Source organism: Plodia interpunctella, chromosome 7, assembly GCF_027563975.2.
Source record: "Plodia interpunctella isolate USDA-ARS_2022_Savannah chromosome 7, ilPloInte3.2, whole genome shotgun sequence".
NCBI lineage: Eukaryota > Metazoa > Arthropoda > Insecta > Lepidoptera > Pyralidae > Plodia > Plodia interpunctella.
The window spans coordinates 2,799,425-2,816,584 of record NC_071300.1 but is presented as its reverse complement, the minus strand read 5'-3'; the positions used below and the strand labels follow the sequence as shown (position 1 = coordinate 2,816,584).

General features: G+C 33.6%; 4 protein-coding genes across 5 annotated transcripts in view; 2 read left to right on the top strand and 2 right to left on the bottom strand.

The window, feature by feature from the left end:
• The first annotated feature begins 121 nt into the window (after positions 1-121).
• LOC128671261 (NAD-dependent protein deacylase-like) lies at positions 122-2,450 on the top strand. The gene is made up of 4 exons (XM_053747601.2): positions 122-562; positions 746-940; positions 1,526-1,679; positions 2,022-2,450. The coding sequence occupies exons 1-4, from the start codon at positions 248-250 to the stop codon at positions 2,225-2,227; spliced, it is 870 nt and encodes a 289-aa protein (XP_053603576.1). The 5' UTR covers positions 122-247; the 3' UTR covers positions 2,228-2,450.
• On the bottom strand, positions 2,394-9,951 carry LOC128671260 (uncharacterized protein). Of its 2 annotated transcripts, none has more exons than XR_010369936.1 (14): positions 9,215-9,951; positions 9,007-9,127; positions 8,491-8,837; positions 7,997-8,160; positions 7,416-7,656; positions 6,856-7,123; positions 6,308-6,669; positions 5,927-6,112; positions 5,282-5,485; positions 4,734-4,922; positions 3,995-4,099; positions 3,370-3,533; positions 2,721-2,821; positions 2,394-2,541 (listed from the first exon to the last, which is right to left on the bottom strand). XR_010369936.1 is itself a non-coding variant. In XM_053747598.1 (14 exons), exons 1-14 carry the CDS (start codon positions 9,332-9,334, stop codon positions 2,455-2,457), a joined length of 2,646 nt encoding a protein of 881 aa, XP_053603573.1. In that variant the 5' UTR covers positions 9,335-9,951; the 3' UTR covers positions 2,394-2,454. The 2 variants fall into 2 exon arrangements, 1 of the variants encoding a protein (XP_053603573.1); XM_053747598.1 differs by having other exon boundaries at positions 3,995-4,086.
• A 119-nt stretch (positions 9,952-10,070) lies between these two features.
• Positions 10,071-12,110, bottom strand: DCTN6-p27 (Dynactin 6, p27 subunit). The gene is made up of 4 exons (XM_053747603.1): positions 11,953-12,110; positions 11,629-11,799; positions 11,238-11,410; positions 10,071-10,879 (listed from the first exon to the last, which is right to left on the bottom strand). The coding sequence occupies exons 1-4, from the start codon at positions 11,964-11,966 to the stop codon at positions 10,659-10,661; spliced, it is 579 nt and encodes a 192-aa protein (XP_053603578.1). The 5' UTR covers positions 11,967-12,110; the 3' UTR covers positions 10,071-10,658.
• Positions 12,111-12,771: 661 nt separating this feature from the next.
• The window catches only part of fwd (four wheel drive), a 46,214-nt gene continuing 41,825 nt past the window's right edge, over positions 12,772-17,160 (top strand). The window contains exon 1 of the mRNA XM_053748236.2: positions 12,772-13,339. Within this exon, the coding sequence (XP_053604211.1) occupies positions 13,248-13,339 (92 nt within the window). The 5' untranslated portion in view covers positions 12,772-13,247. The remainder of the gene's footprint in view (positions 13,340-17,160) is intronic.

Below are 17,160 nucleotides of genomic sequence, written 5' to 3'. Positions count from 1 at the left end.
ATATTTGAAATGTTTTTTTTTTTCTGGAAGTGAACGTTGTTTCCACACATACGTTCCAAACTTACGTTGTACGGATGGAGATCAAATCTTTTCCCATCCCTAGTTATATGTTTTGATTTATTTCATAAGACAGTGACACAGGACCACAGAGTGCTTTCTAAATATAATGAAACACAGGACACTGGGCTGCTAACTACTAATCGGCTGATTCTCAGGATTTTCGTAATATAGTTAAAAACTTTAAATTATGTGCATTAGTTTGTTAAGGAGAATTAATTATAGTCTAGTGTCATATAGTACGTTTAAAATGGTTTCGCGGCAGTCCAGTGATATAAATAAGTTTAAAGATGCTTTACGAGCCGCTAAAAATATTGTTATCTTGTCTGGCGCCGGAATTAGCGCAGAATCTGGTATCCCTACGTTTAGAGGTGCAGGTGGACTCTGGAGGAAGTACCAGGCCTCCGCATTGGCTACCCCAGAAGCGTTTAAGACGAGTCCAAGTTTGGTTTGGGAATTTTATCATTACAGAAGAGAAGTGGCGGCCAAAGCGCAGCCTAACGCGGTATGTTTAATGTTAGTTTATTTGTTTATATATCAAGAAGAGAAAACTAAATATTGTAACGATATATAGGGGATAACTATTTTATTATTAACATGCTGGAAACTTTTATTAGAGATAAAATGTCTTCAGTGCCTGGATCTTCCACTATTTAATGTATGGACACTAATTTGTTATTATTTCCAGGGCCATATTGCAATAGCGAATTATGAAACCAAATATGGTTCAGAGAAAATAATTACAGTGATCACACAAAATGTGGATGGTCTTCATGTCCGAGCTGGTACTAAGAACTTGATAGAACTTCATGGCAACCTGTACAAGACCCGCTGTACCAAATGCAAAGAGGTGTTGGTAAACACAGACAGTCCTATATGTCCAGTGAGTAAATGTTTGCTAAGAATGTTTATGATTTAGGATGGTATAGCCTAATTAATTAGGGTACCCTTAATGTGTATTATTTGCATTGTATGTGCCCATGTAAATATTGTTATGTACCATGAACATTTATAATAAAAATATTCAATTTTTATATAAACTGAAATATATTCGAACATCACCTAACATCATCCTGTCTGAGAAAATAATGTATGACTGTTAATGGATGACATTACAATCTCCATGCAAATACAATATTTGTATTATTTCTAATTTCTGTTTATTGTATTGGATGTGAATCTGTAATGATAAGACATTATAGACAAAAAAATATTTATTATCCTATATAAATATTTTTTGTTTATAACAAACTCAAACAAGAATAAACTTGTTTTTACTTATTTATTTGGCAGTTTTACAACAAAAAGTTAATCCACAAATAAAAAAATAATAGATAGATTTTGATGGAATTTGGCATAAAGATAGGAGTGCTCCTATCTTTATCTTTTATTTACTGATGAAATCCCAAACATAAGCTCCAGTGCAAGATAAAAGCTTTACTGACTTTATAACAACATTAAATTTTAGGCTTTAGAAAACAGAGGTGCTCCTGATGCAAATGTGGTTGGATCAGATATACTGATCAAAGAGCTGCCTCATTGTAAAAAGTGCAGTGGACTACTAAGACCACATATTGTATGGTTTGGTGAAAGCTTAGACCCTGATGTACTGAAAAAAGCTGGTAATCCTACATTTTAATCAGTTTTTTTTTCCTTTAATCTATTTTTTGTCAAGACTTCAGTTGCTTGGTGCAACTATGCTAGCCTCATAGAATGACCCCCTCTCCAGAATGTATATAAATAGATCTGGCCTCTCAAAACAACGTTTTATTTATTACTATGTTAGTTTTATTGTAAACTGCAAGTACTAGTCATGCATTGAATGCAACAAGATCTTTTTGTCAAAAATTAAGTTTTCTATGTATCTTCATGGAGTACCTACTACTTCCATGGTATAGTGTTTTAATGCAATAGAGTGTTTTTACACATTACAACAGGCTGCCTTAAAGAACTTTTGTTCATAGGAGACACGATGGAATCATGCGACGTTTGCCTGGTGGTGGGGACATCATCAGTGGTGTACCCGGCCGCGCTGTTCGCGCCACAAGCGGCCGCGCGCGGCGCTGTCGTCGCAGAGTTTAATATTGAACCTACTCCAGCTACTCACGACTTCCAGTTCTACTTCGAGGGACCTTGTGGAACTACCCTACCTACTGTGTTGGAGGTTTAAATTGATAAAAGAAATGAAAGAATTTTTAAATGTAAAATCTTGCCCATCAGGCTAGGCCTGATGTGTGATTTTTAAAAGTTGTTTCCCAACTTTGCCGGTGATAGTAATCAATGTAAAACATGTGTACAGTATTTTATAAGTGAAGAATGTAAATAATTGTTGTATATTTTGTAAAGCATATTTATTAGAGAACTTATTTTAAAATAAATAATATTTAAATCTACATTTCATTTCGCGTTCTGTTTATGTCTCGCGAAGAACTTCACTATATTCCCCATGGTATTACCAAAGTTGCAATTGGAGAGCAAGGACCTCTGCAAAAAAAATATTACGATATATATTTTTAAAACCAATAGACGAAAGACACATTAATAAAAGATCGCGACGAATGGAGACCTTCCTCCATTATTTTTTGGTTTGAGTCTGTCAAAAAGTATACTATTTTGGGTGTAATAAACACTGACATCATTTTAAAATAAAATTTGATACTTACTTGTACAAAAGATGGCAATGCATTTATAGTTTGAGGCCTCGAATATCTTTCATCAACCAATAGTACACAAGCATAGTCGTTAATATGTCTCACAGCTCGACCTGAAAGGAATAAATTATATGATTAATATTCAGAAATTCATCTCTTCTGTACTTTTGAGTTTTAAACACACAGAAAGTGATTCGACCCGAGGTTTAAACGTAAAATCCACTTGTTAATTATTTGTAGTCGTATTTCTTGCGAGGAAATAAAACATAATCACTTCCTTGACAATGGTTTTCATTGCCTTCTTTGTTTCACACACTTTTTTTTCCTTTTTGTTGATCTATGGACATAACTAATAGTCTCACTAGGCTGCAAATTTCGTTACGATGTTTTTTATTTCGAACACAACAGGACGTTTTAAGTAGTGACGCGCGGCCTAAAGAAACGTCAGATTCTTGAAAAGTATGGTCCTGACTTTATATAAAATCGACAGCACATCATCCCATCCGAATTCATTGCAAACACGCCTTTATTACCACGGCATTAAAATCCAAGTAAAACTTAATATACGAGCGACTGTACAATTCCTAATTTTTAAAATCAATGTATTATTATTAAATTTATTATTAAATAAATTTATTATTTATTTGTTCTATTAACTCACCAATGCATTGGTTAACACCCTTCATACAGAGGTTCTCATAGTAAACGTGTCCAGCGCCGGGGCCCACACTGCGTTCCAAATACCTCATCTTCTCCTTCAGTTCCGGGGACCTGATGTTGGGATACGGCATGCCTACTACCATCACACAGCGGCCTAGGTCGTCGCTGTAAACAAATTCTAAATTATAAATATTTATTTTTCTCTTCTTCTAACTAGTGAAATTAAAGTGAAGTCTCTCACACTAGTGAAGGTTAGCTAACAGTATTCTTAAGTCCTTTTTGTCTTTAACTCTGTGGAATATCTCAGCTGCGCCCGCTTTCGCTCTATATCATTTTTCTCCACAATCTGTCATATTGCGGGTACCTTGACAAGATATGTAACGGAAAATGGATATCAATATTGAACTACAGATGGGAGACTAGTACGAATCGACGATACGATACAACGAATTAAATTCATATAAATTTTACCAGTCCTGCAGAAAACGCGGTAAAGATTGGGAAGAAAAATTCACACAGGAAGCTAGTAAATAAAATAAATAACTAGAAAATGCTGGGGATTGTAATTTGTAAAGTAAGACATGTAGTATATATAGTATAATAAATGAAACACGAGTGGTGATCACCAGAAGTTGAGCCCCTCGCTGAGTTTCCCGCCCACGACGCTGAGCAGCAGCGCGCCCGCACTGTTCACGGCGGACGCGTATTTGCTTAGCACCTGCAAATCGTGGCTGAAATCACTAGTCTAGCTGCTTAACAAATAATATGTGGTCGTCCAAATCAAAAGGGACCTTATGGCGACTAGAACTTAGGTCTTTATTGCCGTTGTTTTGTATTGGAACATCGCCAATAAAGTGCACCTAAGTGCTAGTCGTCATAAGGTCCCTTTTGATTTGGACGACCACGTATGTATATTTATTAGGTACCTGGAAATACCATAATTTCATACTATTTTATCCAACTCATATTATAAAGGCGAAAGTTTATACGTTTGTTATTTCTTCACGTTCAAGCAGCTGGGCCGTTTTATGTAATTTTGTATTGAGGAGCTGATACCTTAACCCAAGGTATTCTTTGGTATTCTTAGGGTAGGTACTTTTTATCCCGAAAGTACGCGATTCCCGTAGGGTTTGGTCAAAATGTCTGGTAGTCAATAAGTGTACTCGTAATTAAAGGGTGTTCTGGTATAAAACCCTAGACTACAAAATCGGTAACATCCTGGTGTTTCAGGGTCCAAAGGCTACGGTGACCGCACGCCATTCAGATGAGTATGTATTTTGGCTGCTTAGTTTTATTTCAAAAATAAAGTCAAAAATAAAAATCAATCTAAAAATAGAGCAAAAAAATTTTTTTTACTTATCATACCTGATCAACATCAGTAGCAGATTTGGGCTCCCTAAATATCCTCTTTTTCTTGCCAATCGTATCCAAGACCCCACTGCTCTTCATAGCTTGGTACACCGCTTCTTCGTAAGTGTACGAGGGCAGGAAACACACCACCCCCCCGGGGACTACTGAACATATGTTTCGAAGTATTCTTCCCACTTCTTCTAGCTAAAATTGTTGTTGAATTAGTAATGCTAGATATTATATTAGCTTATGTAACGTCCGAATTATCCTCTCTCAATACAAGCGAAATGCATGCGTCATCAATCCATCACCGGTAATAAAACTAGCTGTGCTCGGATTCCTATCGGAGTCATACCGCATTCTTCAATTTTCTGCCATAAAAAGGAATCAGGGAAATCACACATTTCACATATGTTATTTAAAATGCATTAATAGACACAAAGACACCCAGCAAAAATAGACACAAAGATTTGAAGAGAAAATAATTTCAAATTCCCTATTTTTGTTGATCTATGGATTCAATTAGCCCTGTGATAAACTGAAGCAAATAAAACAGCACTCACCATATTCTTCGCCATCCGATTCTCATACGAGAAGTTGAGCGCCAACTGCGAAGGGCCTTTAGACACACACAATGCAAGTACATTATCTCTGGGCACAACGTGTTCGCACTTGACGACGTTGACGACGTCGCGGGCGGCCGCCGAGCCCGTGAGGAGTTGGAGGAATTCCGATACTGGCTCCATCGTCCCGCCTGCTAGGATCACCTGAAAATGAGAGTTAGGTCAGAAAATATGTATGGTGAAAAAATCGTCGTCTTTGTTGTTACAAGATTTTATTTAGTTTCACCTGTCCCGATATATGTGTTTGTAATCAAATCTTGCAGTTAAAATTCACCTGTAGAAGTAGGTAAATTTTAACTGCAATACCTGCAGGCAAATTCTAATCTTAACTAATGTTTAAAAGCGAAAGTAAGTTTATTTGTTACCTCTTTACTATTTATGTACTCATCCAATTGTCTTAAAATTACGCATACATATGTATAGGTATCATTACGGAGAAGGACATTTACAAATGACATGAAATTTACAATGACAGGATTACTTTTATCCGGAAAAAAAGGACTGTTCCCGTGGGAAATTAACGCGGGCGGAGACGCAGACAAAAGCTAATAATCAATAAATAAGATGAGAGAAAGAGATACTCACGGAGCGACATTGCTTGATGACATCCGAGAAGTGTTCAGTCGGGTTTAGAAGTAAATATTTCAAACTACCCGAATTCTGTTCCGCCGTCTGTACCAAAACTCTGCCGTTTTCACTGCGGTCACATAAGAGTTCTAGGAACTCCATTACTTGGTACAGTCCCGTGCCCACTGATACTTCTGAATGTACCTGAAAGGTTAAACAAGATCTTATTTAAATATATTACTAGCAGCCCGTCCCGGCTTTGCTCGGGTTAAAACATAACAAATAATACACCTACATCAGGAATCACACTATCCATCGGTAAAAACCGCATTAAAAATTCATGCAGTGGTTTTTGAGTTTCATCAGTCTTGACAAACCTCAAAGCTAGTAGTTGCTCACCTCATCAGGCGTCTGATTTTCTTGCTTGCCTTTCAAAAACGCTGGTTTCTCTTTGCTTTCTTTTGTTTCTTCTTTTACAACTGGCTGGTTATCACCTATTTTTTTCTTTTTAATATTTTCCATGAACATTTGAAAAGAGTTTTTCTTATTTTCTTCCTTCTGTATTTCGCTCTCAAGCACTTCCTGGTTATATCTCATAGAAAATGAATGTAGTTTAGGAGCCAATCTAGTTTTTCTACAGAAATCTATGAGAGGCCTGAAATTCATGTGGTCTATATCTGCTTTGACTACAAAATCTTCTAACATATAAATTGTTTTATCTTCTTGAACCTTATTGCTGCTGTTACTTGATTTTATAAACCCTGTAAATGTATTGTTATATTAATTATTTTTCCTTTATTATTTCCTGCAAAGGCAGCAACATGGCAGAAGAAAGGTCTTTGCCCAGTCGTGGGACGCTTTATCAGGTTATTATAAAAATAAATATATTTACAGAAATTAATAGTACATATTTTTAAAATATTAATGTACTAACTGTATTTACTTACCCAATAATTTCCCAATAACAAATCCCATCTGATTGAGCGTCAACAAATTCTTGCTGCTCAGCCTGGAACTATATTTATTCACATAGAACTTCAAACAAGTTTTTAAGCATGATAGATGTTTTTCAGAAAGTGGCGCAGAGTTCGCATTCTCTAATGCTGCAGGGAGACCATGCGCTTCGTCTAAAACCAGAATATTGTTTTTTAAATTTAGGGATATTCCTGTTCTGGCACCGGAGCTGGCCACCCCAGCGTGACTCATTAGCACTACCTGAAATATGAAAAACAAGATGTTTTTAAATTCGGATTTGAAGAGACTTTACTTATGTGCCAGTATTTTATGTACCCTCGAAGAATATTGGTCAGTTGGCCCAGATACAAAAATATCTAACAATGTGGATCAATTGTATGTAAATTTTCAAAAGTACAAATGCTATGCTTAATATGGACTAGCGGAATCTGTGCTTCGCTGTAATATAATTATTGATTAACAATACATGTAATCCAATATATATTGGATTACATGTATTGTCAATCTTTTAATATTAAAATTGAAATCATACTTCTGCCTCATCCATTGCTGCTCTTGAAGCATAATATGGACAAGCCTTCAATTCTTTCCCGCACTTGACAATATCCTCCATATCCATAATATCCACTAACATCCTCTCCTTCAGCCTAGCTATGTTGCCCTGGTTGTAATAAGGGCAACCTGAACAAGATTTGACCTTGGTTTTCTTCAAAACCTTTCCATCTTCATCAACTGCTGTTGATTTTGTTTTTGATTTTTGTAGATCTAAGCATCTGTAATTTTGAAAAATGTTTTAAGGATTTCTGTTTGGAGAAGAGGGAGACAAAGAGACAGATGTATTGGTTGAGGCAGAACATATGAAGGTGTTTGGAGTAAATGCAAGTATAAAAGAAAGTAGACAAGTTATGATATACCCTACTAGTTTCAGTCAGCTTAAGTCATACCAACTTTCACCCCCATTTCTGGTCTTAGTATACATTTGAAACAAAAATAGCCTAGTGTTTAGCTATATTCATTTAAAAAAAGATTTTAATAGTGCATATTAAATTTCATCAGTTCAGCAGTTTAGCTTTTCCTCTTGCAGTATTTTCAAATTAATAAATTGGTACAAACCTTTCATTAATAAGATGAACATTCTTAAGTTTTGACACATTGGAGTTAATGCAGTAATGCTGGCGGGAAGCCAGAGTAACCACTCTTGTGTCTTTGAATATGGTCCTCTTGACTTCACCCACAAACTGTGACAGCTGACTGTGTGTTCTGCTGCCTATGAATATCTGGTTTTAAGAATTAGATTTAAGAATCTGAGTAACAATTTCTAAATTTTTGCCTAGGCAAAGGAGTGCTGACATAAATAAGTCGAGACAAAGTTATAACACAAAGTTGCTTACCACTGACTGACCTGACCCTATGTATGCTTAGTTCTTTAAAACTTTGCAACTGATATTGATGCAGGTTATTCAAATTTTTGATTCAAGAGAAAGATTTAGTTGTATAATTTATCATCAGGACATGTTGCTAGTTAAAAATAAATAAAGCTACTTGTGTCATAGAGTATTAGAATCAAATATTAGAAAATTCAAATAGACTTGAATTTGGATAAGTACCTTACAATTCTGACAATCATCTTCTTTTTCTATAATATCCTCATAATCAGATTCATTTTCTGTTTCCTCTTTCTCCAAAAACTCTTCTAATAGAAGATCATCATCTGCATCATAAGCATTCTCCTGTTTGTTATTCTTATCACCATCTTTCTTATTTTTATCAGTCTTATGGAAGTAGTGTTCAACAGTCTTGTTATTAACATTCAACTTTAATTTATTAACTCTTATTTTCATTTCATTCAGCTTTTCATTCCTCTTCTTGATTTTATCCAATTTATTTTGTAGCTCCACTAGCACCTGATTCTTTTTTATTTTTTCATATTCTTCTTGAAGCCAGTCATCTGAGCCTTGAAATAAAAATATTATATTATAGAATAAAATATACAAAATATATGTATGAAAATAAACAAATTTAGATAAAGAAAAAATAGAATAACTAACATGTAATTGGAAGATTCCGTCAACATCTAGGAAAATAAAACTAATAACAAAATTTCATTTTACATGAAAACTTACTTGAGTTACTAGAAATCTCTAATTTCAGCTTTGAAATATCCTGCTCTAAATTACTGATTATTCTTTGATTATTGTCCTTCAACCACTGCAACGCTCCACAGCAAATACTCAAAGATTTACCCTTTGTAAAAGAAAAATATTTTTTGTTAGTTATTTTAGGTTATACAGTTCAGACAAATTATGTTCAATGTTTTGCCTAATTACTTACAGTACCGGTGGGACTTTCGAAGATACCCAGCTTAGATTCCTCAATCGTTGAATATAACTCTTTCATAAACTTTTCTTGGATAGGATAAGGTGGAAATGGAAATGAAAATATTGGATCCATTTGTTTTTCTGTAAGTTGTTACCTAAACCAATTTTCAAAAAGAAGGAATGATTTAACTTATGAAGAATTCACAAAACAAAACAATAAAACATATTTTGTTTAAGTTTAATCTACGTTACACAAAACAAAAGTACAAACGAAGCGAATAAACAAAGATAAGAGTCTAAGTAGAGAGTTAAATTGATAATTCCAGATTCCCGCCATCATAAAAAATTGTCAAAGTTAAATTATCATATCAATGACAGTGACAGTTAATTTGACGATTTACTTTGAATAACATAAAAAGGCAATGGAATTGAATTATAGGCAAAAGGGTTAAACAGGCATCATACAATTATTAATTTCTACTTCTATACCATAGATATCACAATTTCTATACTAATAAACGAATTGCGAAAGTCAGTGTTTATTAAGCCACTATTGCTGGGCCGATGAAATTTGGAGTAGAATGTTTATAACCCGGGGCTACCGCGGGGTGAGCTGCGGGTATCAGCGTACCAACAGTCGGATTGAAAGTTTATCTGGGAGACAAACAGCGCGCCCCGCGTTCAGTGGGCCCTTTCTAAAACTAGGGAGACAAATATATATGAAATTAACACGATTATTTACGCTTCTGTAGACAAGAGACTCTCTACTCAATCTCTGAATCACTTCCAATCTGGTGGTTAACATCTTTGTCTCCATAAATCGACCCAAGTATTCAGTTCCTAAGTTTGATTAAAATAATATAAACTCATTATGAAAAAAGTTACACAATTTTTTTAATTAGTTTTAAATATTAATACATTTCAACTTAATCCTACAAATCTTAAATTTAATATGTAAAAATAAATAGAATAGAAGCATAATGCTATTTATCGGAAGATAGTTATTATACACTAAGCAATTAAATGCTTATTTTATACCCAACTCTGGCAGTTCCATCTATGGCTGGCCATAGCATATGACCAGCTCAAGCTAAGCATTGGTTGGTCTGTTTTGATATACCTTTTGACTATGTACATTATGTAGTTTTATATATTATTAGAAAGAAAAAAAAAAACATTGTAAGAAACAATAATGGTAAGCCGATCTGGCATGATAGGGACCAACACTGTTCAAATGAGTTTCTTTCGGCATTTCTTCTCAGCAGTGGTCGTTCCGAAATGCCAGTAGTTTCTAGCTTGTGAGAAATAACTATAAATTTAAAGATTGACGAGAAAAAGAGCCTGTGAAGGTCTAATTTCTGAATAAATGATTTGAATTTGAATTTGCAGCCTGTGTGTTGCTTGGTGTAAATGGACCTTGAGGAAATTTGTGGCTGGTGAGTAGACAATAATAAGCTTTAAGGCTTTGGTGAAGATTCTTGAGATGTTCTAGAAGGTTGGCGTTTGTGAACATTTGGTTTCCTTAATCTGTGGTAGTTGGGCATCACTTTGCTCAAGAAGTCCAATTGCAAGAGTTGTGAAGGTTGCTTTTCTAGAGCTTCTCTAACATGGTGGTCTGTACCCCAGATTACTGTGTTGTCAGCTAGTGTTTGAGGAGCTGTTAGATGGCAGGCAGCTCCTGAAAATAAACAGTACATATATATAATTTACAACACATTTACAAACAGATAATATATTGATAATAACTGATAACATAGCACTATAATATGCATGCCAAGCATGCATATTATAGTGCTTTGCCAGTGAAGCTGACAATTTAATCAACTCTATTTCGCACATTGTACATAGGTCCTATTATAACTTGAATATATCCAGAAAAGCAATCTCAAAACCTGAAAAAGAGCATTGTTTTAACTACACCTTACTACATTTTGATTATTAGTTAGGAAAAAGCCTTCTTACAATCTTTCCTGCACATAATTTTCAAAATAAAGAATAAAAATATACTAAAATTAGTGTACCATTTACAGTCTTACCAATAACACAACCACTTCCAATTTTGATGTCTACTCCAACAAAAGACCGACACTCAAACACATTGCTCTCTCCAATGTGTCCACACGGGGACTCTAGTTGACAGCCAACCTCAAATACATTATGAGCTCCAATAAATAAAGGCTTAGGTGGATTCTCTTGTTTATCACTTTTCCTGAAATTAACCAAATTAGTAATTTACCACATTCTACTTCTTGAATCATTGTTCAAATAAAAAAATTATGAATGCTGTTAGACGAACTTTTATAAATTAAAGATGCCTAAAATAAAGATTTCCTTCAATTATTACAAAGCAACAATAATCATATACAATCATGATTTAATCTATATGAATAAAAAAGTAAAATAATTATAATATGAGTGAGTGTTTACTTATGAATGATAGTGGAATATTCTTCAATAATACAATATTCAGCAATGATGATAGGGCCACCTTCTGCAATAATAGTCACTCTTGGGTGGATGACTGTACCACCACCAATAGTAATGTCCCCTTCTAGTGTGCAGTCTTCGCAAACAGTGGCTCCTGGTAAGATTTTGATACTGTAAAGAAATAAAAAACAAAAATAATATGTCAGACATCAGAATTTCTAAACATTCAGGCTCTCTCTACTTCCTTGCATATCTTATGCTAAATAAGTAAAGCTATAATGATAATCTGGGTAAATTATAGAAATGCTAATTCTTTGACTTAACTTGTTATGGGACATCTTGAATATTTTTAAAGTGTTTAGTGTTTTTATTCTGATAAAAATCTGAGCTTAGAGAGAGATGTACAATGTAATTTTTGGTATATAAAAATGTACTCTGTGATGTGAATGTAATGTACCTATAGCAAAATGCAAAGTTATTAATTCAAATTGACAATGACAACTAGTGTTGCCGCTCGATAAACGACTATCTACTGTTAATCGATATAACATCGTATGATGTTATCAATATAATTTTTGCTCTTGGTGACAATACTATCGATAGTATACCTACCTTTATATGCCATTTCAAATTATTTTCCGATTTTCCTTATTTAGATAGTACTACATATTGAAGCAATATGACCAGATTGACACAAAATGGTTTTAAAATTACACTTCAGTATAAAATTGTCCTTGCTCATTATTACTGTTAAAAAAACAAAGAGAATCGGTAGTCTAAAGCAACCGATAGATTGATAATACCTGTCGATATTATTGTTGCCAAAAAAGTTTTGTTGAGTTATCGATGTGTTGATAATAAACTATTATAGTAACGCTGAATTTATTTTGTCTCAACTAAAATCGAATCATTTGTTACATTTTGCCCTGTTGTCTAATGTTTTTATAATAATTTTTTTACATTGTGGGGGTGTAATGTTTTTTACATTGTGGGTACCATGGAATTAGTAACGGAGTATCTACTAATTCCATTGTCGGTATATCCTGGATAACCGAGACCTATATACTCGAATAACCGTATTTGTATCGCATATCTTTGACATTATATGGTTTGAAAGCCAGCCCATCACTAGATATCTAGTTTTGGTGGGGTGACATTAAAAAAAAAACTGGATGTCGTCCTCCCTGGCGAAGAACCATCGATTTCTTTAATTTTGAAGAATTTTATTTCTTTTGTTATGTACATCTGCAAACATTATTCGCGGAAAGTTTTAGTGTTTCTTTCTTTGGATTGTTCATTAAATTCATTGTGACGTTTGTATAAAATCTTCGTAAAAGCATCTCATTAAAATTGGTTACATATTTTGATAATATTTTAATAAAAAACAAAGAAAACAAAATTGGTAGAGTATTGGAGGCTGTGAATAGATAGTTAGCTCGTGATTTTAAAACAATAATTGATTTGTGTCCGGCAGTGAGTGAGATTGTTACATTATAAAATAAAATTGAGATTTCTCTCGACGCCATGTTGTCAATGTTGTTATTTACTCGCTGACTTCGCTCAGTCAGTTCTGTTGTGATATGGGTATATTGTTTTGTGTCGCGATTGCGTGAGTGAGCATGTTGGAGGATGTTCCCGTCCACGGAAGCCGAAACGACGTCAGGGATCCTAAACCACCTACGCATCAGAGGAACCTTAGCTTGGACTTTAGGTATGTATCCTATCATCAATCTTTATCTATTAATGTTCTTATGCTTTTGATAACGGTAATCTTCGGTAATATCCTTGACAGTTTGTTTATAGCTAATGATATGTTATTATACTTCTTAGTCGTCTTCATTCCTAATGTTTAAAGTGTTATTTTATACAATTAATATTTGAAAATTATTGCTTTGGTAAGTAAGATTTAAATGTGTCCTTTACACCAAACTGGTTTATCAAACTATTCTGTTGTAGAAACAAACATTCACTACATAACACTATTCAATAACACTATCTCAGTACTGGTAATTGGTTAAAACAGACAGACCAAAAGACACAGAGTCAGACTGCAACTCTGGAAATAGAAATGAAAACAGTAGGTTTTGGTTGTCCATCTTCCACATCTTTTTTGATTATAAAAGAAAGTTCCTTAATGTAGCCAAAAATCAGTTTAGTTTTACCTATAAATATAAGTGGGTTAGTAAAATTGAACTTTGTACCTGTCATTGGAAACCGCTTAATCTACACATTTCATATCAGCATTTAACAAAAGAGTCTGGGCTTATTAAATATGTATAATTAAAAGGATTTTGTAGCAATATGTTTGGCAATAAAACGAGGCAACCCTCAAGGTTGGAACCCAATACCATATCAATTTGAAGGAATCATGTTAAGAGTGCATGAAGCTGCGTCATTGAGCAACAAGCTGGTCACGCATTGCGGACAGGGGCTTCATCTTTATTTTGTTGAAAACAATGACTTCATACCAGAGTGGCTATTCAGTAAATCGCCTTTGTTGTATTTATAATTCTTCATTATGGGTATATCCCAATTTTAGTGAAAGCTATATTTGTTTCCAGTTGGAAACCATAGTTATGGATCTATCATGTCCATACATCATATTATCACACCTATCATGTAGTTATTTAAAAGATTTTTAATATTTTCTAAATGTTACCACAGGTTTTTTTTAACAAATATGGTGGTAACAGTGATGTATGAAAATATACTAAGTTATTATAGGATCATGCTATAGTTTTGATGCATATGTCATTCATTGATTTGTTTGATTTTGTCCAGCATTTCATTTCTCTGTAATTTCAAATAGTACCTACCTACATCCAAATTTAGATTTACTTTTACCTTAATTTTGTAATGAAAATGAGGTAAAAATTGTGTATAAAATCTATTTTTAATCTTAGCACAAAACACTGATGAGTAGTTTCTGTCTCAATAACTTCCTGTTAGTTATAGTTATCAGCTTTACTTTATTGGATGCTTAACTAACATTTTATTGATCATAAACTTAGTAATATGTTAACACAGATTAAGGAATGCATAGAAGGTAACATAAGACAGGGTGGTTGTGATATGGAAATTCCTAAGGCGTAGGGTCCATTGTAAAGTGCTGACTAATTCTATTCCTTGCTTTATTTTGTTTTTAGAATTTCTTGCTGATTATAAATATGTATTAAAATCGTCATAGTTACTTATGTGCTTATTGAGTAAGCATTAGAAAATGAAAAAATAAATATTAATTTAGGAAAATAATGACTTTTATGATTAATTTTAAGCTTGAAAATATCCATATACAGATTATTTTCTGATGTTTTTATTTTTTGTATGTTGATGAAGACACCTTTAGAGCTCTAAAACATATAGGCAACTATTAAATAATTGTTCTTTTTAGTTCCTCCTGATATTTAAACTCTGTCTCTCATCTGAATATTTTCTGGAGTCTGCTGACATTTGATAACCACATCATTTGTAATGCTTTAGTTGCCTTGCCATATGGTATGATAAACAAGTTTCTTTAATTATAATTCATATTCATATTATTTATTCGCCAACCAAGTGTTACAATGATCTTAAAGTAATTACAATTAGTGCATAAGCATAAGTTATAAAACTTAGTAGCCTTGTACAGGTATTGCGAGTTTCGGCGCCTCTGTATTATAGTATTAGTAGACATTTACATTTATGGTCATCTTATAATAATTATCATGTAATATATCTATATTCTATACTATATTCTATACTACTAACTTCTACAAATAGCTGCAAAGTGATTTGACCTAAAGAAAATATTTGGTGGACATAATTGCTTAACAATCTAATTTTCAATTAAATATTTACATAATGGAATACACTGTCATCTGAAACGTATAAACTGAACATATTATTTACTGTGAAAATAAAATTATAATAATAAAAAAAATTAGTTACTTTTTAGTTAATATAAAATTTAGTTACTTTTATTTATTCGATTTTGTTTTGTGGGATGAAATTATGGGATGAATAGGTATATGTAGGATAAATTAAGATGGAGGCAAATTTAAATGGAAAGCATGCTCCATTTAAATTTGCATACCCGTGGACGGTGAAACATATAGGATTAAGCTTTTCTTTTAACACCACATTGTAAAAAATGTAAACTCATGTTTTTGCAAATAAATAATCTTTGTCTGTTAAATACTTATTAGTAGCCAGGAGTCAGCTTAATTCGTCCAAAGTGACATCAATTTGTTGAACATTAATGTATGTTAGGTCATGTTTAAACACTATCAAACCATGTAGGCGGTATCTGGGGCACCTTAAACCCAGGTGAACGTTCGGCGAAAGTAAAAGTGGCGTCTCGGCGAAAAGCGGCGCGATTTCCTGTCGACACAAAGTAAAGAAACTAATGGAATTATGCTATATATATACCAGAAAGAGCTCTCACAAATATTTTCTATTCAGTAATGGTACATTTCTGTTCTGAAGACTTTTCAATATAGGGGAGTAAAAATACAGGCTTGAGCGAAATTAGAAAACTATATTGCATGACTTGAATGATTTTTTGATTGCTCAAGTATTGTACATTTTAGTGTGTTTGACCTCAATAGCCTGTTGGGAAGAATATATGAGGTCAACCACACCTAACGAAGCCCTTTATAGAACTATGCAACGACAATAGAAGCGAATTTCCAATAATTTAACATAGATTGATGTTCTTACGACTGTTCGCTCATGCTTGATCTTTGAAGCATATATGTATACATGGAATGGCAAAGAATATAAAGTAAACAGAATACCTTTTCTGTGATCGTCATATTTTGCGCCACTGATGTTGGTACCAATAACGTAAAAGTCCATTAACTTGTTCTGACTGACGACGTTTATGGCAGGACTTGATGCGCCCATGCAGTGATAGGTTGTTGTGATGTCGTTAGAAATTAGCTGGTCATTGCCCATACCAAGTGGTATTTACATAGTGTAATACTTACACCTACACTACGGCCTAATACTTACACTAAGAGACGTTTATTTTTTTTTTATTAGGTTGGTCGTAACCATATTCATAAATATTATAAAGTCATACTTGTACGTAACGTAACATAAGGAAATCATGTTATATAATAACTGCTTAATTCTGAAGATTAATATCATGATGCTTCAAAATTCAAGACGATATTTGTTTTAATACTAGAGGCCCGTCCTGGCTTCGCTCGTGTAAAATAATAATAAAAATGTCTGTCAGCCTATGTTACTTCTGAAGGTTTCATCCAAATTTCACCAAAATCGGCACAGTAGTTATTTGGCCAAGCAAACTGTGTTAATTGGCCTGGTAATTTGTTGTTTTTATTAACGAAATGAAATAATTTGGCTTCTTGGTAACCAAAAATAATCCGCGTTATTTTGAAATCTAGATGACCAGGCATAAATCTGGTCCAAATTTATTAAATAAAAGTGATATTTATATAATAAATTCAATTTTAGTGTTAACATCTATGTACAAGGAAAGTTTAAATTTATGATTAATACAAACGTTGCGTTTTACCATCATGTTTA

Bases quoted from the DNA above. Each gene is read 5' to 3' on its own strand.
- LOC128671261 (XM_053747601.2), top strand. From the start codon at position 248: ATGTGCATTAGTTTGTTAAGGAGAATTAATTATAGTCTAGTGTCATAT. The intron at 563-745 runs GTATGTTTAATG...TATTATTTCCAG, and splicing joins CCAAAGCGCAGCCTAACGCG to GGCCATATTGCAATAGCGAA. The intron at 1,680-2,021 runs GTAATCCTACAT...TTTTGTTCATAG, and splicing joins TGATGTACTGAAAAAAGCTG to GAGACACGATGGAATCATGC.
- LOC128671260 (XM_053747598.1), bottom strand. From the start codon at position 9,334: ATGGATCCAATATTTTCATTTCCATTTCCACCTTATCCTATCCAAGAA. The intron at 7,657-7,996 runs GTTTGTACCAAT...TCAAAATTACAG, and splicing joins GTTCATCTTATTAATGAAAG to ATGCTTAGATCTACAAAAAT. The intron at 2,822-3,369 runs GTGAGTTAATAG...TATTCCTTTCAG, and splicing joins GGGTGTTAACCAATGCATTG to GTCGAGCTGTGAGACATATT.
- DCTN6-p27 (XM_053747603.1), bottom strand. The intron at 11,411-11,628 runs GTAAACACTCAC...GGTTAATTTCAG, and splicing joins TATTCCACTATCATTCATAA to GAAAAGTGATAAACAAGAGA. The intron at 10,880-11,237 runs GTAAGACTGTAA...GTTTATTTTCAG, and splicing joins TGGAAGTGGTTGTGTTATTG to GAGCTGCCTGCCATCTAACA.